Below are 25,100 nucleotides of genomic sequence, written 5' to 3'. Positions count from 1 at the left end.
CATTACCTCATATTTAGCATTCCTGTTCTTGACGTCATTTCCTTTTCAAATCAGCCGACCCCGTTGTTGTTTAAACACGGAAATCTGTTGTGTTTTTCCCGATAAAAAAGGAACTTGAATCCCAAAATCATTTTATTCTAATAATCCCCATACAATAATAGAATATGTTTTTACAATTCTGGCTGAGTCAAAGACTCCACGACAGTGTAAACATATCAAAGATATAGTTCCTATGGTAACGTTAAGGGTGTAGCCTGGCCCACTTTGCTCACGTTTTCAGGTGTGAGCTTCGCAGAAAACACGTGTAAACCGGATATGACCGGTTCTTGAACTAAATTATCAAAGCCGTATAAGAAGTTAAAAGAATAAGTGGTCGACTGTGAAGTTTTATCGCGTGATATAGAGAGGAGAATCATGTAATCATAATGAATATATCGATAATGATGACGTAGAGTTCTTAACAGCGCATCTACGAAAGTCTCGATGCTTTTTACAAAAGGTGCAAACCTGTTATAGATAACGCGTGAGCAAGGCAACAAAATCTTTTGTTCATATATTTGATATCACAGAAGCGTTAACATCTGAGTACGTTTGATGTGTCTGTACATAGAATCGACTCTATGCTAGAACTCCAGCATGCCGAATTCGATTGTAGGCTTTTTAGTACGTGAACCTGTGGCGGATTTAGGGGGGGTTCATTGGGTGCAAATGAACCCCCACCGGCTGGTACCATGGATTTTTTATATTTTTTTAAAATAAATAAATAAAAGTATGGTACTAACTCATGAGATTTATATGAAATGGGACTGGTGGATAGGTTATCCTTATCAGGAGCGCCCCTAGGCCAGTGATGTGCCTCATGGGAAAAATGATGATGCAAGAGAACGTTATTGTTGTGCCGAGATTTGCAAAAATGAACCCCCCCTCTTAAAGTCCTGGATCCGTCACTGTGAACTTAGATCGATATCTCTGATCGCGTGAGTATGTAGTGAACGTGTAGGCATATTGATGATGTAACGGTTTCCTAGTAGTAATTACAGTTCCTCTTGAACTGCTTGTTTGCCTTACTTTTCTCACCGACAAACGCATTGCGTGCCTTGCTATTTTTGTGTTATATTTGCTCAGTTTTATCGCGTTTTTCATAAATTAAAGACATCAATTCTCATCGTGATATAGCCCCGCAAAACGGAACGCAAGAGTCATTGCAGAGTACAGAAGAGTCCAACGAGGGGGTGTTTATATAGGGCAAGCTCTAAATAGACTGTTATATCATAAGGTTAAGAAGGTCACTTTTACTACGATTTCGATTACAACAACACTTTATACTTTTATGGTCAAGGCGTAGCAATGTTTATATTTGGTGGAATCAAAACACGTTGCATGGTTAAACAGATAAGCAAACTTTTGAATAAAAGAAATAGGCTTGGCCCTATCGAGGTATGCCTCCTTATCTGTATTGACGCACGTTATTTCCTTTTTTTTTTTTTTTTTTTTTTGTTTGTTTACTCGATTCTTTTCTAGCTGAAAGAAAAGGTTGCAAGGCATTTTTTTCGTGGGTAAAGAGCATGCTGAAGTCCTTGGTGTCGGCCCTACGTACCACGCAGGCATAAATGAAGAGCTTGCACGATAAGGCTTATTGCAAAGTAATTATCGTACAACATCAATTCAAGAGATTGGGCATTAATTATCGCCTGGGGAGGAGCTGGGGAAGGGCTTGGAGGATTTAAACTATCAGGGGGATTACTCACTCAAGTGAAAAAGTAGTAAGGGGAGTGTGGGGTAACATAAAAAATCAAGTCTTCAAAAAGCGTCCCACGGCAAGTGACTGATAGATGCTTAGTCATTTCTGACGTATATATAACATTTTTGGGTTTGCTAGTCATAGCAGGATACTAGGAGCAGACTAAACTCTCCCTTAATCTTTGGCCGAGCTTCCTGTTCAATCTGTGATTGCTTCCAACATTGCCATAAATACTTCGCGCTCTAAATTTTGAATTCAAGATTTGGAAAGAATGGGATTCCTTATTGGACAGGTGATAATTTTAAAAAGCGACTGCAAGAGAAAAATTCACCAATATATTGTTTAGGCTGTTATATCGAGACAAGATACATCGTCATGCGAATGACATCATTTCATGGATGTATATGAACCACTTTTCTTACGGGTTACTGCAATATTTTCATAAACATGCGAACTCTGTGTCTGCAAACTCTGTGCTTCGCTGCCGTCAATCAAACCAAACCAGTCGTTACCTTTCATGTTTTTGACCGGAAGCGACTCAAATTTCAGCATGCAACTCCGGACACAAAGTTCGGGGTTGCTTTCAGGGCAACCCATGGGGGGAGGGTACTCTTGCCCATTTAGGGTAGGGATGTGCCGCTGAGCCCTCTGAACCCTGACCCTGTTCCAGAGTAAAATCGCTGGAATTCATACCCTGTTCCTGAGCAAGATCGCTGAAATTCATACTCTGTTCCGGTATTGCGAAATAGATACCCTGTTCCAGAAAGGAGAGAGCGTGATTTCATAGTGCAGTTTTCGTATGACTGTGAAAAATTCACGACACGAGCACGGCCATGACACGGCAAGGGATACGCCAGACCAATCACATTGCACGAGAATTTACTCTCCATCCAATCAAATACTCGGAACACGGCATAAACACGGCGCGGACACGGTCACGCCATGGTCACGGCAATGCCAGACCAATCACATTGCGCGTGAAAAAAATCAGCCAATTAAAATTCTAGAAAGCATAACGGTCACGGCACGTCACGCTTACGGCACTGAGCTTTTCACAGTCATACGAAAACTGCTCTATACCCTGTTCCAGAGCGAGCGCGATTTTATATACCCTGTTCCAGAGTTGAATCCTTGAAAACCATACCTTGTTTGGCGGCACCTACCCATATAGCTAATATAGTGGGGTACCCCCCCCCCCCCCCCCCCGCAGTCAATAATACAATCCCCCATTAACAAGGAGAACTAAGGTTGTTAGCTTGAAAATTTCGAGTTTCTCCCTTTGACAACCGATAAAATACGATAAAAAATACAAATATCTACAAAACGGGCGTCACATCAATATCACTTGTTGACAAAAATTTGACAGAGCAGTTCATCTTAAACATTTGATCTTTGAGGGCCACTAGTTTATCAGTACCTTGCGTATCTGTTATGTGTTTTACCCTCTTGAAATAAAGTTATTATTATTATATATATATATAACTTCGTAACTTTCGTCATTTCCAAGGAGCCACAGGGTTGGCATGTTTATGAAAGTTGCAGTAAATGTCTTTACTCTATTTGAATATAAAAGAATAAAGGTGACACACCAACTTCAGTATAACGAATCGTTTAATTAAAAATGTTAGCAAAACAAAAACAAAAACAAACAACAAAACAAGCCAAATAATTTTGAACAAAACCGTTCCAAAATTCTCGTTAAGGAAAGAAAGAATAAACGCGAGAGTAATAAAGAAAAGAGAGCAAATTTGTCTGAGTTACACGTCCTTCTAAGATGCTTTTTTATCATGTCTTATAAGTAATTATAAATTTGAAGTTCTTGTACTAAATGTCCTGATGCAACCATCGTAGAGCGATTTTCGTACGAGTACTCGCTTACAGCACATGCGCGGTACGAAATGTCGTAACATTGAAATGGCTTCCCATAAGAATGGTTATCGTACGAGTGGGAAACATACGGTACTGAGTTACAGCACGTACACGATACGACATGCTGTAACATTGATATGGCTTACATTGTCCTTCAGTAATTCATCCAAACACAGCGCGTAGTTTGCGGTATCATTTCCTCTATTATGAAATTGGCTCTAATGTAATCTAATGTGCTCTTTGAATCATTAGTATCAAGGTACATACCTCTTACAACCGATCTTAACAGTAGACCCAGGCAGTAATGAATTTCGTAGCGTCTGTTATGCTAATCGCAAGTTCATTTCAAATCGACCACGTGATACCACTGCTATACCACCACATGAACAAGTTTAAAACTTGACTGCGCTTTGGTCACGTGTTGTAAAACCTTGTCCACATGTTACAACACTGGCATCACGTGGTCGATTTGAAATGCAACTGCCTGGGTCTACTGAGAAGAGTAGTAAATCTTAGTTACAATGATAAATTGTTCTAGTGCTCTACATACAAATATAACTTTTTCCCCAGCACTATTTGAATACACGTTTTTCCCCTCAAGAAAGTCCTGTTGCAAGAGCTCTAGTTTTCTAACAATCCAATGTCTCTAATAAAGATAGTGGTTGCCCTTAGTAACCAGTATACGTCATAGCGTTGCCTTGGTTACTAGGATCCTGCTTTATTTGATTCATGCTGGCGAAGTATGAATCACTGCCAGTCGTTGCATAAGCATCTGTATACCCAGTCTGTTGCTGTTGTGGCTGTTGCTGTTGTTGTGGTTGCTGTTGCACCTGGGTGAATGGCGTGGTTGCTTGTACCTGGGGAGTTCCTTGGGTGGCATAGTTCGTAGTCTGTGGTGCTGTATACCCAGTATTTTGGGTGGCATAGTTTGTATACCCAGACTGTCCGTACCCAGTATTGGTCTGCCCCCCAAAACTCCCAGTATTTTGGGTAGCTGTGTACGTGTTAGCACTCTGGTTGAATGGCTGGTTGGCGATATTGGTCTGTGCTGGATTGGCTATTGTCTGTTGCCCCCCAAAACTGCCAGTCACTTGGTTGCCAAAGTTTCCAGTGTTTGCTTGGTTGGTATATGTCTGGTTTGCAGCTGTGCTTGCAGTGTTGCTGAAGTTGGTGTAGTTTGTGTTACTGCTGTAGGTTCCTGCAGAAGCAGCATTGCCATAATTCATGTTAGTGTTGTTGTAGTTCCCGCCTGGGAAAAAAAATTGAAAATAATATTATAGCCAGCTTAAATAGCTTGGCAGAAGAATCTGGAGTACTCACATGGTCATGGGAACTTTAATTCAAACAAAACCCATTTTTAAATTTCATTTCGATCATGGAACAATACAAACGCTTTAAGATTCCACGGACCTTCACTGGAATGCATGAATATTTGCACAAAATCCAGGGCTCTAAATAGCGGCCTGCCAATGGCCAAATGACAGGCCAAATTTCAGGTTTGGCAGGCAAAAATGATGATGCACTGCCCAATGAATAATAAAATGGAATGCAAAATTTACTGGAATGACCTCCTTTTAGCATGCTCCTTTACTATGGCAAGCTACCTTTTTTCCTATTTTGAGCCCTGAAAATCAAGGCTAACTCTGAGCAACAGAGAATTTGTTTGTTTGGTTTCCTCCCTCCGTAAAAATCAAAATGTGGGTTGAGTGTTGTATGTTGTAAATATAGAATGTAGTGGTAGTGCGTGTGGAGGGAACCCCATGGAAGAGCCCCGTACAGGGAGTGGTGGTTGTAAAACATCAGTACTTGCCTCCTCCTCCTCCTCCTACTGCAACCTGCTGGTTATCATTCCCTCGGTTCGGTGGCTGGGCCCATCCACTACCACCACTACCATCAGGAACAGAGTTCAGGAAGAGTTCAATGTATCTGTGACCTGAAAACAACACATTATTCAACACATGTATAATTAAACTTGCTACTTTTATTATCTTGGTCGGATATTACTGGATGGCAAAAAAATTTGGACTTTCTTCATTTAAATAACTTTTGCTGGATTACTTATGTCATATCCCAAACCATTTTTACCTTATAAAGCAATTTAAAGTTTGTTTGCCGATCCAGCACAGCCTTCCCCAAGGAATCTTTGGTTAAATTGATTAGCTATCAAAGTGATACCATAATTCAAATGGCGTTGTATGTACTAGGGCTACTTTGAGGCTCTTGCGTTTAGCCATGATAACAAATGTAATATTACAGATATCACCAGTTATAATCAAAATGTCATATTTTTACCAAATCTATCCATTTTCTTCGTAATCTTTTAATATCCCTATTGAATAATGTCAATTCCCCTGAGGTCACCCCACTCCCCCCGGGGTTTAACATTGATAGGTGCGTTAAACTAACAGTTGACCTACCCATCGACTGTCTGTCTTTAGACATGCCTGCCTGTGCATCTGAATGACTGGCAAAGTCCACTTCTGCTTCTCCAGAACAGCGTCCATCAGGACCCCACCTGATCTTGATGTCGACAGGATTCAAGGGAGCAAAGAATTGCTTGATGTCTGTTTCTTTTGCTGCGAACGGCAGCCCTCTCATTGAGACAGTGTGGCCGGTTGAACTATGACCAGAGAATCCAAACCCACCACCACCTCCTCTACCACCATGTCCGCCTCGTCCACGCCCTCCACGGCCTCTGCCACCACCACCACCTCCATAGCTGTTGAAATCATTGCCAAAGCCCCCACCATTGTATCCACCTCCAAAGACTGGACCATAATTACCTCGTCCGCCACCCCTGTACCTAGGAAAGAAACAAGAGATGCATACATCTATTAGAGTGAAATGGATATGATCAAAGGCACTTCACATTCAGTTGTCAATTAATAGACCTATCACAAATTCACTTGGATGACCACGAAACAATGGTTTGAAGTTTCGTGATCAGTCAAGCAAATTTGGGAAAGGTCTATTTCAAACTGCTTTTCATGCTATTGTTGTGGACTGACTACCCTCTCATACATGTGAATGTGTAGTAGTTCCAGAAATTATCCATAACACCAATTCCCCACAGAGGATTTTTTTTGCACACCCCTCCTACCCCCGGAAATTCCAATTATCTTCCATTCAAACTCTGTAATTTTGTTCTTTCTTTGAACCCCCCCCCCCCCCCCCCCAATACAATTTCCAAATTCCTCTGGTAGGGATGTATGGATAATTTCTTGAACTACGCAATACGTTTTTTTCAGGAAGAGGGTGAAGAATATACAGAGGACAACACCATTACTCAACTAACCTTCTCTCATAGTCTCCACGTCCAAATCGTGGCCCCCCAAAGCCACCCATTCTGTCATAAGGACCAGGTCTTGTTGACATCAGCGGTTTGGGTTTAGTAACAAACCTTATGTCTGACTTAGAACTCTTGAAGATTTCAATGTACCTAATAACATAGTGGTATAAAGGGGGAAATCAATACCTATATACAATGAAACAGTTATAAATTATTTCTGTGCTATGTGCATGGTAAAAAACATAATTTGATAGAAATATAAATAGGTTCAAAAATAAAGATGGTATGAAAGATTATTTACTAAAATTAAAAACGTATCACAGAAAGAAAAAATACAATCAACAACACAAACTGTTAAGGTCATGAGTAAGAAATATTGAGAAATCACAAAAGAAATGATAACTGGTTGGGCAAAAAAAAAAACCTCAAACTTTTCACATTTCTTACAGGATTTTTTTTTTAAAAGAAGTTTTTACTTTTTCAACCAAATTAACGTTGTCATTAATCTGTTCAGCTCATGCGAAATGCTTTCTCATTTCAGATCATGTTATTCCCTTGGAAATTAAATCTTTTGTTCGTTCATATCAGTGTATCTTCTTAAGTGTCACTGGCAAACAAAGAAATAATACACAAGGGAATGACAAGTGGTATTTAAGGGGAAAACATTACATTACATCTACAACAAATATTATTCATTTAAAGGATTTACATATGTATATTTATCAACAACATGGGTACATTAATTTTTTTCAACTACAATGAACACCAGACAATTTACGAGTCTAACTATGCAGCTCGTAAAATACATTGGTTAGACACAAACTAAAGTGATTCTATATTAGTGGCACACAATCTATTAGTAAAAAAAAATGTATGTGCTGTTTTACGCTATTACTGCTTATAGTGGTTTTAAATAATAAGAATAATAGTTTATTTAATCATGTGTTGTCCAAGAGCGTAGAGCTGGTTAAATATACAAACACCAAGTCATTTTATGTTGTTTAGTTTGGAAATTTTAGGATTTTAAGAGACTAGGTTTAAAAGAAAAAAATCATCCACATAAAGCAAAATATTTTCCTCCTGTAATTAAGTTAATGTTATGATACCATACAATCAATCAAAACACTGTTCCCACATTACAAATAAAATAAGTCACTTATAATTTGTTCTTATGAAAGAATCATATTACTGGTGACTTTTAAGAGTGCAGCAATTATCATTTATTATTAAGACATTAAAATTATCATTCATTATTAAGACATTAAAATTATCATTTATTATTAAGACATTAAAATTATCATTGATTATTAAGACATTAAAATTATCATTTATTATTAAGACATTAAAATTATCATTGATTATTAAGACATTAAAATTATCATTTATTATAAAGACATTAAAATTATCATTGATTATTAAGACATTAAAATTATCATTGATTATTAAGACATTAAAATTATCAGTAATTATTAAGACATTAAAATTATCATTGATTATTAAGACATTAAAATTATCATTTATTATTAAGACATTAAAATTATCATTGATTATTAAGACATTAAAATTATCATTGATTATTAAGACATTAAAATTATCATTTATTATTAAGACATTAAAATTATCATTAATTATTAAGACATTAAAATTATCATTAATTATTAAGACATTAAAATTATCATTTATTATTAAGACATTAAAATTATCATTTATTATTAAGACATTAAAATTATCATTCATTATAAAGACATTAAAATTATCATTTATTATAAAGACATTAAAATTATCAGTAATTATTAAGACATTAAGAGGTCCTTATAATTATTATTAATTTATAAAATTTATACCCTTGAATTTAATTATATTTTTATCAAATTATGGATTAATAAACACAAAAACTGTCAAACTAAATATTTTTACCAACATCTAAATATAAACATAAATCATATGATTTTTAACTTTCAAAATAAGCCAGCCACAATCTGATTTCAAAAGAGCCATGCGCCAAAGATGCACATTCCGGTTGACTAACTCCTATGTTTCAGCGACCAATTAGAACATGTTTTAAAACAAAGTTAGCCAATAACGATGTGGAGGAAAGACTTTAAATCCCAACTTTTAAATTTGTACAATACTGCTATGGTCTTGATTGCAGACTTATTTATTGCCTCATTTCAGCATCAGGATATACAAACACTTTGATTCCATATGAATATTCTATGCAAAATCACCGCTTCCCTGAGCAACTGAAGACTAAAGTTTTCCCACGGCCAACAGCTATTGATGGCTTGAGATTATTCAAAACATTGTCTTAGATGCTTGCTTCTGATTCGTTTAAGTTAGAATGCATTGTTTTCACACCCCATCGTGATTGCTTAACCTTGTAAGAGTGATCTGACACAACTTGAATATTCACACAGTAACATGGTCAAGATATACTACCATTTGAGAGCAAACATGAAGCATGATGTATTAAATTGTTTTTATTAGTTTATTTCTCAGATGTTTATCGACGTAAAACTTAGAAATTTTCCAGATGAAACTTAATTGGAATCATTTGCACCCACAAATTAAATTTCACTTGGGAAACAATCAAGTTTTACATGTTTTAAATGCCTTGGACCTGTTGTACATTGGGTGGATAGCACTACCTAATGGATAAATCCTCATCCAGTGGATACACCTACTTGCAAGAATGTTGTCATATGATATTAGAACGTTAGTAATTTAGTGAGAAAGGAATACATTAAAAGACAAAAGCAAAGTTCAGCTTCAGTGATCTTCTTTTGTTTTTTAATATAATTCCTATCCCACTAAATAACTTATGTTCTATTTTCGTGTGACAATGTTCTTGCAAGTAGGTGTAAGTTGATTCTGTAATTCAATAAATTTATCCACTGGATAAGGATTTATCTGTCAGATAGCTCTATCCACCCTTCATACAACCAGGCCCTGAAAACTTATGAAAACAAATTTGTCACATCACGCTTCACGGTTGCATAATACATGTACAGCTGTAGTTGGGGTCCCTGACCCGTACCACTTCCTCTCCCCACCTGTGCCCAATGGTTTCCTTGTGTTTTTGCATGGCTTGCCCGGCTATTTCTGGTGAAGCAAACTCCACGAATGCTTCCCCTGTTGTCTTCCCCTCCTCATCTAATGTGATGGTAATCCCATTTGGTACAATCTCCAACCCTTTGGAACACCAGCAAAGAAAGGGGACAATCATAAAGGAAATGGTTATTACATCACAACTTTCTACAACCCTGCTAATAAGTATGGATAACCAGTGATAACATTAGCGGGGAGGGGACGCTGGATACTGCCTGTCAACAATGTTTCTGCAAACAAGATTACTCAATTGCTATACACTCTATCCCTCGTAATTCTGTCATACATTTCAATTCATTGAATTCCAAGAGCCATAGCACTAAACTCATGGTTTTGAATTGAACAATTTCTTTGATCCCTGTTTCTTGTGCTCACGCTTGCTCTCTCTCTCTCTCTCGGTACTTGTAATGCTCTCCTAAGGTGTGAATTCATCTGTGCAACTGTCTATCAATGGCTTAGTGCAAGGGAGGGGTGGGTTGTTCTCACTCAGTAATCATAATGTATTTTGATACTTTGAGGTCAAAAGGCTACAGGCTGGCAAGGCAAGTACCGAGAACCAAGACACTATATTTTGCTAGTTAGATAGGTAGGGTAGGTAGGCAGGGTAGGAAGAGTAGGTAGGTATAACTTTATTTAGCTGATTTAGCTAGAGCTGATTTCCAGGAGGGGCACATGGAATGGCTATGCAAGTCAGGAATAGCGTGATGTTGGCGGACGACCTAGAGCTAACTTGCTTGCAGAAACATTTTAAGGCCACACACTCAAGCATGTTTTTGGACTTTCTCAATCAGACAAGGTTGGCTAGGACATCCAAGGTCGAATGTCATTTAAATAAAAAATATTCAACAACATTTTAGAAAGAATAACTTGAGAGAAGGGATGGGCAAGGGTCAAGAATTTACATCATAAACTTACATCGTAGAATATTTCAATAAGTAAAAATGCTTAATGAAACTGAGAACTTGTAAAGACAACTACCAAATGGGGACAGAAAAAAGCTTCCAGGCTATACTTGGGGTATACTATAATCTAAGCATGCAGATTTTCAAACATTATAATCAGACTTCAAGCTTACCTGTAAAGAACTGTGCTATCTCCTCCTTAGAACAGCCATATGGCAGACCACGAAGACGTACAACAGACTCAAGGTCCTTGTCTTGTGGGGGTCCCATGCGCTTGATCACCCAGTCCATTTCCTCGGCCTTGGAGCGGAACACTTCAATGTATCGTTTTCCCATGTGCTGGTTGTTCTTTTCAAGAGCACTGCAAAGAAAACGAAGTTTTATTTTTGAAGATTGCAATGTTTTCAATGCAAAGTCATGGGGAATTATTGCTTTGCACATGGATGTGAAGAACTGGAGGTACTTGAAGCCTGTGAAGTCATTTTTACGAATTCTTTCTAAATATTTACCCTAAACCTAACTTCAAGGTACTTAAGTTATTCCTACGAAGGGTATAGATATCTAAACAAACTAGGCCACATGTGTTACCATTTAAAATGTAAATGTTATCATGTTACATGAACAGGCCTCCATTTAAACCATCTGCGGTCATTCCGAAATGAGTTCATCCCAGTTTTCATGTCTGAATTTAATGCTCATTCTGCTCCAAGGGAATGTGGAAATAAACACTCATTCCAGAATGAAACTGCACTACAAACCTCGCCTATCAGACATTTCAAGATGGTGATGCCATGCAATCAGAGCTGAACTCATTCTGGCAAAACTTATCATGTACATACAGTATGAAATTCATTCTCGTACTGAGATAAATTCATTCTGGTATTATGTTTAACATCCCCTAATTTGTATAAGAGCTACTTACGTATTCAAATCTCCTTCTGATGCAAGTTCAATAAAGCATTCTCCACTTGGTCTTCCATCAACAGCAAAAGTAAAATGAACTCCATTTTGACCTCCAATAATATTGCAGTCTAAAAATATGGAATACGATTTTTTTTAGATAATTTCCGATCGTTAAAATGAAATTTGTTTGCAAACTTTAAACTTCATACCAGCAAAAATTTGGAAATGCAGTAAATTGGAACCTGTTTTTGATGCTCCAGTTTCAAATTCGCTGTAGTACAGGGTTAGCCTTGATTTCACATGGAATTAATTTGAATATTTATGCATCCCAGCGAAGGTTAATAGAATTTCAAAGTGCTGGTATTGTTGAAATTGTGCATTCTTGAATTTATCATTATTTGCGATCAAGGAACACAGTGATATTTGACCAATAATTCAAAAATGGCCTATTTGAAGTTAGTTTTCATTAGCTACATCATGCACTGTTTTCTTTAGTAATACAATTTTGCAAGCTGATATAACATGTTTATTTTGTTGCAACATATTTCTAACTTGGTATAGGAAATCGCACGATCTTGAGTACAATTCAATTTTAGGAAAGTCCAATTTAAGAACTTTCAAAACATCATGAGTATCCACAAATTCCGAATTGTTGAAAAGATTGTGCAATTTTTTGTTTATGATACGCTCAACAAAATTGAGCAAGTTAATTGGGACTCTACAGAGTGCAATTTGGGATTTAATTGTACTCCTCTTGTCCAATCAGAATCGATTTTGTAGAGAGTATTTTCAGTCTGTTAAGTCTTTACTTACCACTAAAGAATTTATATACATCCTCCTGGGTGGCTGACCAGGGCAGACCCCTTGCACGGACCACATACTCTCGAGATGACCCCTCCATCTAAAAACACAACACAAAGTATTGATTATCTTAAAACGTCAAAGAATATAAAACCATTCTTAACTCAACATCTCATACGCCATTATAGAGTGAAGGCATTTAAACCGTGAAATAAAAATTATCAGTCAACGTGTAATAGTCAAATAGACACAAAAGAAAACGATGGAGTTATGGTCTAATAAGGTCTATTAGTCTAATATCTATCGATGTCGATATGGGAACTTTTACGCCCTTAGTTTTTGGTACAAATGGAGGAATGGGGGCAGAATGCCAGATTTTTCTAAAGCACCTTACTGAGAAATTAACCAAGAAGACAGGGGACACATATGCAAGTACTATAACATGGATTAGAACTCGATTATCTTTTGAAATAATTAAGTCAGTACACATGTGTGTCAGGGGGACAAGAACCCCTTTTTTTTTATGGACAATGAATTCTTGAATGACTTTAATCTTAACGCCAATGTAGCGGAAATTTAGAAATATTTAGATTTTAATAATAATTGTATAGTTTTAATATAGTATTATATCAGTGTGAAGAGCTGGACTCGTGTTTTGAGCTATTAATTTATTTTACAAATATGTTTTTATAGATAAATAAGTATATATTATATAAATTTGTTATTTTATATTCATAATCTTTTCTTTTTTGTTTTATAATTATTGTCTAATATCTATTCCACGGGTTAAATGACTTCACTCTAAGCTTATTTGAGAGTACGAAGTCAAACTTTCGATCATTTTGATTCCCTTCGGAAGTTTGTATTCAAACGACTAAAAAGGTTGGCAAAGCTTAGGTCATACTCCATAATCACTCTTTAACCGCTTCAAGGAATTAAAAATATCTGAGAATGACTTGGGGGATAATTTTCGTAAGAACGAAATAATCAACCAGGAACGACTCAACAATTAATGTTCTGGACGCCAACGACGCGGAACATGCCGAACTATTTAGGTAATTTTTAAGTCATATTTCCTGTTTACTACACATTGGTCGATAAAACAATCTTTAAAACACAATTTTTTATCGAAAAAGAATTGTATTTTAGAGGATAAGGGAGTTTTTTAGGGTTTTTTAGCTCACCGCTTCGACATGAGACGCCATTTTGAGTCCAAACTTCCCGAGCACAAAGTCTGGATTCAAAGCGGCCCTACCCACCTCAGATTCGATCTTTCCTTCACTTGTCATTCTTTCCGGCAGATGTGTCAGGTAATACTTAGCTTGGCTTATCAAAACTGGCTGGGAATTAGAATAAAACAAAGATAATGGAAGGTCAGATGCAGTCGTAAAACACTCAATATGGCGCGCTTTGTCTGACTGACTGACTGAACACGTGCAGATGATGAACACCCCGCAGATAACACAGGGTGACCAATACTAGAGAAATGAGTAGACCAGAGACTGTTGACTCTCTCCCTTCCTCTCTTCCTTCCTCTTTCTTTCCTTTCTTTTCTTTTCTTTTCTTTTCTTTTTTTTTTTTTGTTCCTTTCATTTTTCCTTCCATTTTCCTTTTCCTTCCTTTAATCTTTTTAATCCCATTAAGTTCCTTTTTTCTTACTTCCTTTCCTTTTCATTTTTACTAAAAAACTCCCTTCACTCTTTTCCTTCCTTTCCTTCTTTTTTATCTTTTTCCTTCCTCCCTTCCATCCTCCCTTCCCTCCTTCCTCCCTTCCTTCCTCCCTTCTTTCCTTCCTCCTTCCTTTCTTTTTTTTTATCCCCCTTTTTCATTTTTCCTTCCTTCCTTCCTTCCTTTCCTTTCCTTTCCTTTTTTCCAGTTCCTTCCCTTATTTTTCTTCCTTCCTTTACTTCTTTCCCATGTTATTGCTTAATTTTTTATTCTTTTCCCCTTTTGTTTCTTTCTCCTTTAGTATCTTCCAATATACCATCTCTTACCATTTCCTTCCTTTTTGATATTCAGTCTCCTGTTCCATCTATTAAAACTATTCTTTAATTCTCTACTTTCATAGATTAAAAGAGAAAGAGAACAGCATTCATTTGCTCCCAACTTTTCATTATCAATACCTTTAAATATACCTTTTATCAATACCCTGATATCTTGGGACTTAATCAGCTAGATCAGCTTATATCTACTGCATTATTGGCCCGGGGGGGGGGGGGGGGGGGGGGGTACTCCCCTATATTTACTATAAGGGTATGTGCCACCCTATTATGGTTTTTTTAATTTTAGGTCTGGGGTAGGATATCATTTTTTGACATTTTGTCTGGGATAGGGTATCATTTTAGTCTGGGATAGGGTTAACGATTTGGTTGTTTTTGTCCGGCGAATAGGCTACGCTTTCTGCCGACACAAAAACAATAAAAATGTTAGTAAATATTGATTGCAATTGATTGTAAAACCGTCTTTTCCATCTTTTAGTCTGGGATAGGGTGTACAATTCTTAGTTTTAGTCTGGGGTATGGTATGTAAAATCAAAATTTTAGGCCTGGGATAGGGTCTGGGTTTTGAGGTCCTGGCGGCACACCCTTACCAAAGTTGTGGTGGTAGTACCCCCCCCCCCCCCCCAGGGGATTATTGGGGTGGAATCCCTCCTAACAAAAACATAAATTAATTTATTATATAATTACCAATGAAATATCTATTTTTCTCTATTTCGAAAAATTGATATCTTCACACGTGAAAATAACATGTTATTTTCACTTGTGAAAATAACACCATTGCAATGGCTATTCAAAAATACAAGGAAAGAATTGCCTGAAAAAGTCAAAACGTACTTCATTGATAATTATATAATAAACAGAACATTACATGGGCGCTTGGAGATACGAAATTTATCTTCTCGTGTTGAAAATCTCTCACTCGTTCGCTGCGCTCACTTGTGAGAGATCTTTTCAACACTCGGAGATAAATTTCGTATCTCCGCGCCCCCATGTAATATCCTCTATTTATTTGACACTGTATACTAGAAGCACATAAGTGTCTTTTCCAAGAATCAGAAAATATAAAAGATATTATTTCAATTTCTTAAGTAGTAAGATATACTGATGTACTTTCAATAGTTTGTCGTAAATCAAGCTTTATAGCTATTTTGTCTGCAGCAAGATTGCTCTTCCACTTCTATCTTCTTGACATTCCTAAAATGAAAATCCTGGATGGTGCACCTCCCTTACCCCCCCCCCCCCCCCTCAAGGTATCCTGGATCCACTCCTATGACCCACTGAATTGTTGCCACCTAAAGTTATAATGATTTGACATGACATTCACAAAACAAATGGGTTTATTTTATCATTGACCTATCTGCCTCACTTTCATGTTAGAAACAAGGGCATGTTACAGTTACAGATGTTCTTAGTTATATTCAGATCAATAGTATAGCATCAATTAATAATTAGTATAATGAATAAATGCTACAAAGTTCTAGGATTCAAAAGAAAATACACACAAAATGAAAAACGTAATTTAGTAAAAATAAGTTCAAACCATAAATGAATCAAGGTAATCAAATTCAAATGTACATCATAATTAAATTATAATTATAATTATTATGTTATCTGCAACAAAGTATAGAGTACCAACGTGTAATGTCATCAAATTCAAAATTTTGCAATTTTTTTAAATGTGTTACTTCCAGAAATTATCCATACCCCCTCACAGAGAAATTTTTTAAAAGACCCTCCCCTCCCTGAATTGTTTTCCTTTTTTTACACCAGGGGAAGTTTAATGACACAGGTGTCCTATTACCTTCAAAAAGATTTAAAATCTTAGATGTAAAACTGCAGGTTTGATCAAAATCTTAGATACAGTCACAAGATGGTGCTAGAATACCTTGAAACAAGGCTAACTCACTGATAGAACCCTGAAACAACCTCTGGGTTGATCTAAGTCAGGGCACGGCTAACTCACAGATCAAATCCTGAAACAACCTCTAGGCTGATCTAAATCAGGGAACGGCCAACTCACAGATCGAACCCTGAAACAACCTCTAGGCTGATCTAAGTCAGGGCACGGCTACCTCACAGATCAAATCCTGAAACAACCTCTAGGCTGATCTAAATCAGGGAACGACTAACTCACAGATCAAATTGGAATTGATGGTTTTCAACCGTTCCCAAGAGAATTAAATAACAAAAGACATGGCAACCATGTTGGAGGACAAACAATTCTTTTGTTAAGTTCCTCCAACATAGCCGCCATGAAAACCATCAATTGAGCATGTTAGGATTTGCAGAGAGAGTTGAACCAAAAAAATTGGAGAAAAAGTCTCAAATCAAGAGAGAGATCTAACTAAAAAACTCTGCTAGAATGTGATGCAGAGTACAGCAATCAAACCCAAGACCACAGAGGTGATAGATGAGCATACACGTACTGTACTACCGCTACACAACTTTTGATTCCATTTCATCAATCAACAAATTACAAGTCATTAGTAAACTGTGATATACTCCTCAAAGATAGGAAGATGCTGCAATGCTGTAACTTCCGAGGTGGAATTTGCACGTTTTTATCCATACATCAACTATTTCTCAATGAATATTTAAAATCCATAGACTAAAGGGCTGGAAACATTAAAAAACATATATATTTTTTGAATTCGATAAGTCATACATTAAGGTAAATCAAACAGTAAGGTCTAGCAAAAACTGTGGTCCTGCAAAATTCCTCTTGAAGCAGCCATTCATTTCTATCTTTTTTTTTTTTTTTGATTAATTTGTCCTATCTTTTTTTTTTTTTTTTTGATTAATTTGTCCTATTTTGACTTCAGTTATGCAAAGAAGTGGCATTGTGTGGTTCCAGAAAATATCCATACCCTGCTGAGGCAATGGGTAATTCCCAAGGTGGGGGGGGGGGGGGGGTGTGTGCGTTGTATGGTTTGCATGGAAGAAAATTGGAAATTCCAAAAGTGGTGTGGAATGGATATTTTCTGGAACCACTAATAGATGCTCTAATCTAGATAATAATTATGTGTGGAACTGATTAAGGATGTAAAGTTTGAGAAATTAATGGCCACAAAACAAGGAATTTTGCAATAAGCAATAGAGAAAAATATTGGAAGGATATAAAACTACAAATCTATATGAATGCCTCTTTTGATTCGTGTTAGCCATCTGGCTATTAATAGATATTATTTAACACTTTATTAGTCTTACTACAGATCCCAATGAATGGTGTTTTCATCAGAAAAATACAACATATTTCTGGTAGCATGTTTTTGGTGATACAAATTCAAAATCCAGAACAGCGGAAACAGAGACAAAAAATTTGCAAGAAGAATTGGAAAAGTGGTTTTCATCATCCTGTGAAACAGGTTTCTTTTGTTTTCTATTGTCTTTTTGTGACTAATATTACACTCTAATTATACAGCTTCTCATTAATCCCATATAGGTAACTGTCCAATTATTTTCTTAATTGGACAGGTCTTGTTGATATGGGATTAATTAGGCAGCTATATAATTAATAGGTAATGGGATTTCATGCTCCCCAATCAAGAAATAATTAGACTCAAAAAATTCCTCTGACTGCCAAATTGGACTCGGCCTACGCCCTCATCCTATTTTGGAAGTCCTCGGAATTTTCCTCATCCAATTATTTCTTAATTGGACAGCATGGAGTCCTATTACATATACTAATTAGTACACTTTGTTTCATGGTTAATGGAAACCACTCTAAGTCTAAATCTTCACATAAAATTGAGTAAACAAAGTAATGACTGATGAGAAATGATATTGAAAACATGCTTTCAAGCTCTTCCTCAAAATGGAAACATGGTTCACTGGAATTTGTAGCAAATGCTAGTTGTCATGACATTAATTTTATCCCGGGGGGGGGGGGGTACTCTTGCCCGTTTAGGGTAGGGATGTGCCGCTGAGCCCTCTGAACCCTGACCCTGTTCCAGAGTAAAAATTGCTGAAATTCAAACCCTGTTCCAGAGCAAGATCGCTGAAAATCATACCATGTTCAGGTATTGCGAAAATGGATACCCTGTTCCAGAGAGGAGAGAGCGTGATTTTATATACCCTGCCCTAGAGTAGAATCGCTGAAAACCATACCCTGTTTGGCGGCATGTACCCGTATAGTGAAAATAGGGGAGTACCCCTCCCCCCCCGGAATTTTATCAGCTAAATTAAGCATTCATTATTTATCAAGTCAACAATTACAAGTAAAATATCAAAATATTGCCTAACTATCAATGAGATTGTCAGGAAAAAAGTAAAAATCTTTCCTAAGCATTGAAACGATACTTGGAATCTGCTTCTTGCGGTCAGAGTAAGGGTCGTTGGTTCTTGACTGATATGTCGAGACAAGAGCATTCACCCTAGTCATCATTGTAAGCAGATCTGTTGTTTTGGCGTACTTGTTTATGACCTCGACGAACGACTGGATGAACCAGGATCCATTGACAGAGTTTCGCCAGGAATAGTAGCCAGGAACAGTAGAGTAAGCATACAAGAAGTCTGCTTCCACAGGTATCTGGACGCGCTTGTCTGGGGGCGGGGCATCTGTGGCATCTTTACCATCCATGTATTCATGACCTGGAAAAATTACAAGGAAATGAAGAGAGTGGTCGTTATAACCTGACTAGGGAGGGGAGGATGGGGTGAAGGCTGAAGGTTTCGGCTGGAAGGGAGTAGAATTAAGCTGCGGATACATGGTGCAACATGGGGTGACACACATTAAACCATCCTTTTTTCACGAGGGTAGCGCTTAATAGCCAGTGGCTAACAAACCTGTGGCCCTCATTCCGTGATCGAATTGGAATTTAGGAGTTGATTTTTGCGGAGGAAGGAAAGCCAGAGAACCCGGAAAACCCTCTAAAAAACTCTACTCATATACAACACTGAATCCGGCGAAACTCGAACTCGAGTTGCATTGATGAGAGGCAAGCGCTCACACCGCTACGCCACCTGTGCTTCCCACATTGCTTTCCGTGCATTGCCACAAAATCATGCAACACTGCTTGTGTCAGCAAGCTATGCTAAGAAATTTGGACAGCAATTATAAATTTGTTGCAAGCTGATTGGTTTGAAATTTCAAAATGTGGTACGCAATGTTGCAGCCATGTTCACACCATGAGATTAGTTGCATGCAATGTTGCAAGAGTAGAGCTGGATTCAACTTCTGATTTGTTGCATGCAATGTTGTGTGCAACAAGTTTCAGGGATAGACACACACTGCAACAGTTCTGTTGTGTGCAATGTTGCGTGCAATGTTGAACCGTGTGTCTTAAGCTTTGGGGGAGTAGTACATTTAGAGGCTTTGCACCATCACGTGGCAGCAGCCATGTTACAGAACAGGAACATAATACTGTACAATCATTTCACATTAGAAAGAATTCGATTTCTGAAGAGGGATGTTATTTTTCTACCATCCAACCACAGGCAGCCCAAGCTGTATTAAGGGTGTCGGCAGGTGATGATGCAAAGCCTTTATTGAATCAAGGGTGGTGTAGCAGCAAAAGCACTCGCCTCTCACCTCTAAGCTCACAGGTTTGATTTCTGGAGTAGGCATAATGTGTGAGTAGAGTTTGTCAGATCTCTCCCTTGATTGGAGGCTTTTTCTGTGCAAAACCTAACATGCTTAATTAGCCATGCCCTGACTTAGAACAGCCCTGAAGTTGTTTCAGGGTTCATAATCTGCGAGTCAGCTGTGCCCTGACTTAGATCAGCCCAGAGGTCCTTTCAGGGTTCAATCTGTGAGTTAGCTGTGCCCTGACTTAGATCAACCCAGAGGTTGTTTCAGGGTTTGATCTGTGAGTTAGCCGTGCCCTGACTTAGATCAGCCCAGAGGTTGTTTCAGGGTTTGATCTGTGAGTTAGTCATGCCCTGACTTAGATCAGCCCAGAGGTTGTTTCAGGGTTCAGTCTGTGAGTTAGCCATGTCATGATTTTGATCAGCCCAGAGGTTGTTTCAGGGTATTGATACAAAAATTATTAAGGAATGGAGAGAAGAAAAAGAGGCTGGGAGGAAGTGAGGAGAGAGGAGGAAATTCTTACCTTGGCAGGCTTGAAATATGAAGATTTTTGGTTTACCGACAAGGTTTGATCCTTTAAACCATCCCATCATCTCTCTGATCGTTATCATACCATCAGTAGCATACAAGATTCCTTCTTCACCATGAGTCAGTATACACACAACCAAAGCATTCTCATTACTGTAGTCTTTAGTAGCTAACCCTTTGAAAATCTTCTGCGTTTCAGGGACAGTTTGGTCATTATAAACAAGAGTATTAAACATCAGATTTTTGAAGGCCTTCTCTAAGGCATCACGATCTACGTCTGTGCCGTTACGCGGGTACCTGTGCATGCCAGATGCCGGCAAGAAGGTCTTGTTACTGATGATAATGGCCATGCCTCTCGGGTTTTTGTCCATCTTGTACATGCTTCTCATGTCAATGGATTCAGACGGTCTTGACCGACTGGACCCACTACCAAAAATGTTCAGTCCACCATCTGGATTGTCACCTTCTACAAAACAAGGCAATTTGTTAATTTTAATTATTATATAGATATTGATGAAATACCAGATTTTCTCTAGTGTCAGAAACTTGATATCTTTCACCAGTGGAAGATACCATATCTTTCACACGTGGAGATATCGCTGTTGAATTGGCTTGCTATTTTACTTAATAAAGAATTTTTTGGCTTTGTTTTATTTAAGTTACATTGATATCTATATACTGTACTAAAAAGAACATTACATGGCCGCTTGGAGATACGAATTTTATCTTCTCGTGTGCAATTTAGATATCTCACTCATTCCCTGTGCTCACTCGTGAGATATCAATAGCTCAGCGCAGCCGTGACGTCATAAAAACGAAGACAAAGGCAAAATTCAGACAAACAAACTTACAAGTTTACTTTCAGCAGATAATTTTCACAGCCGATCGCAGTTGATCTTAGTTTACATGGGTTATTATCGTAACTTTAAGTAAAAATAATAAAATCGGTTCGTATAATCCTCGTAGCGGTTAAACAGAATGCAATGTTGGTCAGAATCTTTAAGCTATTTTTAGAATCAGCGCGCTGCGCTATTGAACACTTGAAGATAAAATTCGTATCTCTGCTCGCCCATGTAATATCCTCTATATATTTAACAAATAAGACAGCTTTTTTTAAGTAATGTATTTAACATGTATGTCACCAGTGCTTTCCTTACTACATAGTAATACAACATGCAGGATGTGTGACAAGGAAAAATGTGATGAAAAGAGAGAGCTTTAATTGGGTGCTATTCCATATTGGGCAACTTGGCTCAAAGAAATAGAAAATTTGGGCGGGCGCTCTGTGCAGTCATAAGGCACACAGGGATTGGCAGAACATGAGAGAACATGAGAGAAAAACCACAATGCACAGCAAATTGCTTCTCAACACTTCTTGAGTCTTATGCAATTCTGCAAATATCACTCTGGGATCCTCACAAATATCCTACATTTCATATTCCGGCTGCGTTACCAGCGTGCTTGGTCCTCGTAGTGTAGTGGTTAACACATCGGACTAGAATACCAAAGACATGGGTTCAATTCCTGCCAAGGGCATTTGATATCTTTCTCTTATTCTCTCTATTCTGCAATTCCGCAAGTGTCTTAATAATACTTCACACACCACAGCAAGCAAGTTTTTATTTCTTTTATAAGCTACAAATTATAATAGCGAGAGTTTATATTTTTGAAACGAAAATGACCAATTACATTGAACAAGAAAGTGCATGCTCTGTGCTCTCATAATGCACAGGCCTCCAACCAATCAGAAAACAAGATTAATAATAGTAGTTTTATAAAGGGTAGTGGTGGGAACTCAGTTGCTATGGTTACCTGTTGGTCCATCTTCAGTTGCTGTGATAGGAGTTTTTCCTCCGATAGCACCACTGCTAGTGGTGACTGACGCTACAGACCGGGGATGTACCGAGCTGCGTGTAACTCTATCATCAGTCTCTTCTTCTTTACCTAGAAAATAAACATACAAAGTAGACTGAGTTTACAATTTTTCCAAGTACAAAATATATTTCTTACGATAAGTTTAAGAGTGTGTTGTGGAAAAACAATAATATAGATTTCAATTCTCATTTTTGCATGAAATGTATATTAACGTTAAAACTCAAAAACGTAACCAAGCACAACTCTCAACTCACAAGTTGATTTTTAGGGAGCGAGGAAAACCAGTGAACCTATAGAAAACCCCTTGTGGCAAGGGAGAGAACAACACCTCAAACAAACTCAACTCATGTGTTGGTTTTCACAAGGGAGAGAAACTAGAGAAATTGGAGAAAAAATGTTTGTGGCAAGGGAGAGAACAACGCATCAAGCAAACTCAACTCACTTTTGCAATCAAAAATTAATTTATAGCTCACTTGAAGCCTAGTGATCCGAGCACCTTCCAATCCAATACACGCATGATATGTAAGCTTAATGTAATTATACTTAAAATTAAATTCATTCAATTCTTCCCATGAAAAATAAAATCAATTGGTTTGAAGGATTCAAATTAACCAAAGTATATCTTAATGAATTTTAATGATGTATTGAAATTAACTAATAGTATAATGTACTTAAGTGTGTTATTTCGTAATATTTTGAGATATTATAAACGCAAATAAGATTATATTAAATAGTCAAGATGAAATTGAAATCGAAATCCAAAGTATATAAATAAATTCTAATTATGATGTGTTAAATAAACTAGTAATGTTAACACAGTACGAAATGAGTGTAATTTATAATATTTTGAAATAATTGTAAACGCAAATAAAATCATATTAAATAATTAATCTTGTTGGTTTGTAGGATTGTTAAGTTTTTTCTACAAATGCTAGAGTAAATACAATATGAGCTTAAAATAGCAGGATCGAGGTATACGTATTTACTTCCAAGTTTCTGAGAAAGAGTGACGGATGTGATGCAATCATAGGGTCAACAGGAAAAAAATTCCCTTAGCAATAAGACGCCAAGTTTTACTCCAAGTATTGACGCAAATCTTTAAGCTAGAGTTAAAATACCGTATGTTGCAGTATTAAAGAAAATTTTGTACGATTTGTAAGTTTCGACAGGTATTTGTGGTGTTTTGATAGAAACAACGAGTGACAGATTTCAATCAAAAAATATACTTCTTCCTCTGTTACTTGATGTACAACAAGCTAAGCGTTAAAATCACCGTACCTTCGTTCGTAGCTGGGTTTATTAGCTGCTCTAGATGTGGTGAAATATCCTTTAGAGCGTCACAAAAAGCATTAAAGGCGTTGGGACCTTTTCTGGGCAAAATATCCAGCAATTTTTCAGCTCTCTCTGAATTAGTACCAGCATTCTTCACCGACTCCTTATCAAACTCATCAAAAATCCCGGTACCATACAAGTTTGATGCTATTTTAGACGCCTCTAAGTCCTGGACTAAAGCCCGACGATGGCTTCTGAGGGCATCACGGTGTATTTGCTCCATCCTTACAGTAGTAAAATGAGTTTTTCTCGTGAGATTTTCAGCTGCTTTATACTTTGTTTAACCCAAAAATGAAATATGGTGGAAGTACCATGACGTCACTAGTACCAGTCTCTACCGTCCCTGCCCAAGGGGAAATTTCGGTATTTCTATATTTTCATGTAAAAATTTTTTTCCTAAAATTTAACTTTATTTACGATATTGAAACTGTGAGGGGAGTATTTTGGTACTGGATAATTTTGGTGATGATTTAGATATTTGGATAAGATGAATAACATGAGTTGCAACAAATAAATTAGTCATGACGGAGTCAGGCAAAAATATATGGGAAAATATTCCACTAAAAATTGCAACACGCACACAAACTCAATCGGTAAAAACTATCTTTATCAGTTTTGAGTTAAAGCTAGCTTAGAGTAAAAAGATAAAGTCAGTGAAAGACGAAATATGAACACTACGTGTCAAGTAAGGTGTGATGAAGCAATGAATAATTCAGTTAATTAAGATATGAAGATGAAAAATCTAAAAATAAATAAACATTCACTAATACCAATGGAAAAAGAAAATGTGAGTTAATTCTTACATTTATCTAAATTCGGTCTTCCGTCCACTTCATTGAGGCCGGCTATAACATCTTGTGAAGACATCGTCAACGCCATTGAATAATCTTTCAATCTTTATCACAATGAGAGAATGCCTCGAATATATCTGATTTACATCACCGCATCCTCCTTAATGAGTTTAACCAACTTCAATGTTAAAAAAGTGACGTTTCATGACGTAATTCAAGTAAAAAAAGGACAATGTAATATCCTTGCTGACGCCATGTAGGGCGTGGCATTGTAAAAGGTGTGTTTCCGACGGATACTGATCGGGATAGTCCCGGAAATTAGAAAGAACAAAGCACGAGATTTTGATTTATTAGTTTGGTAGGAATAATAGTCCTTCCTGTCTGTGCAGTAACCAAGAACCCTATTCGAGTTGCATCAGTTAATGTGAAGTAAC

General features: G+C 37.2%; 2 protein-coding genes across 6 annotated transcripts; both read right to left on the bottom strand.

The window, feature by feature from the left end:
• Window positions 1–3,334: 3,334 nt before the first annotated feature.
• On the bottom strand, window positions 3,335–14,053 carry LOC116303941 (heterogeneous nuclear ribonucleoprotein F). 3 transcript variants are annotated; one of them, XM_089040128.1, is made up of 9 exons: window positions 13,798–14,053; window positions 12,626–12,713; window positions 11,832–11,940; window positions 11,083–11,270; window positions 9,953–10,091; window positions 6,906–7,049; window positions 6,028–6,413; window positions 5,421–5,543; window positions 3,335–4,808 (listed from the first exon to the last, which is right to left on the bottom strand). In XM_089040128.1, the coding sequence occupies exons 1-9, from the start codon at window positions 13,900–13,902 to the stop codon at window positions 4,279–4,281; spliced, it is 1,812 nt and encodes a 603-aa protein (XP_088896254.1). In that variant the 5' UTR covers window positions 13,903–14,053; the 3' UTR covers window positions 3,335–4,278. The 3 variants fall into 3 exon arrangements, with proteins under 3 accessions (XP_088896254.1, XP_031569428.2, XP_031569430.2); XM_031713568.2 differs by having other exon boundaries at window positions 3,335–4,859; window positions 13,798–14,052; XM_031713570.2 differs by having other exon boundaries at window positions 3,335–4,859; window positions 13,873–14,052.
• Window positions 14,054–15,932: 1,879 nt separating this feature from the next.
• On the bottom strand, window positions 15,933–24,814 carry LOC116303938 (caspase-3). 3 transcript variants are annotated; one of them, XM_031713564.2, is made up of 5 exons: window positions 24,679–24,813; window positions 23,822–24,099; window positions 22,481–22,612; window positions 20,664–21,134; window positions 15,933–19,203 (listed from the first exon to the last, which is right to left on the bottom strand). In XM_031713564.2, coding segments are annotated over exons 1-5 (1,236 nt in total). In that variant the 5' UTR covers window positions 24,681–24,813; the 3' UTR covers window positions 15,933–18,850. The 3 variants fall into 3 exon arrangements, with proteins under 3 accessions (XP_031569424.2, XP_031569426.2, XP_031569425.2); XM_031713566.2 differs by lacking the exon at window positions 23,822–24,099 and having other exon boundaries at window positions 24,679–24,814; XM_031713565.2 differs by lacking the exon at window positions 24,679–24,813 and having other exon boundaries at window positions 23,822–24,167.
• Window positions 24,815–25,100: the final 286 nt, after the last annotated feature.

This window comes from Actinia tenebrosa, unplaced genomic scaffold (assembly GCF_029948245.1).
Source record: "Actinia tenebrosa isolate PJP-AT-01 unplaced genomic scaffold, QUT_ActTen_1.0 PGA_scaffold7__59_contigs__length_16204524, whole genome shotgun sequence".
Classification (NCBI taxonomy): Eukaryota; Metazoa; Cnidaria; class Anthozoa; order Actiniaria; family Actiniidae; genus Actinia; species Actinia tenebrosa.
Note: the sequence above shows the minus strand (reverse complement) of the source record. Positions and strands in the feature narration are given on the sequence as shown.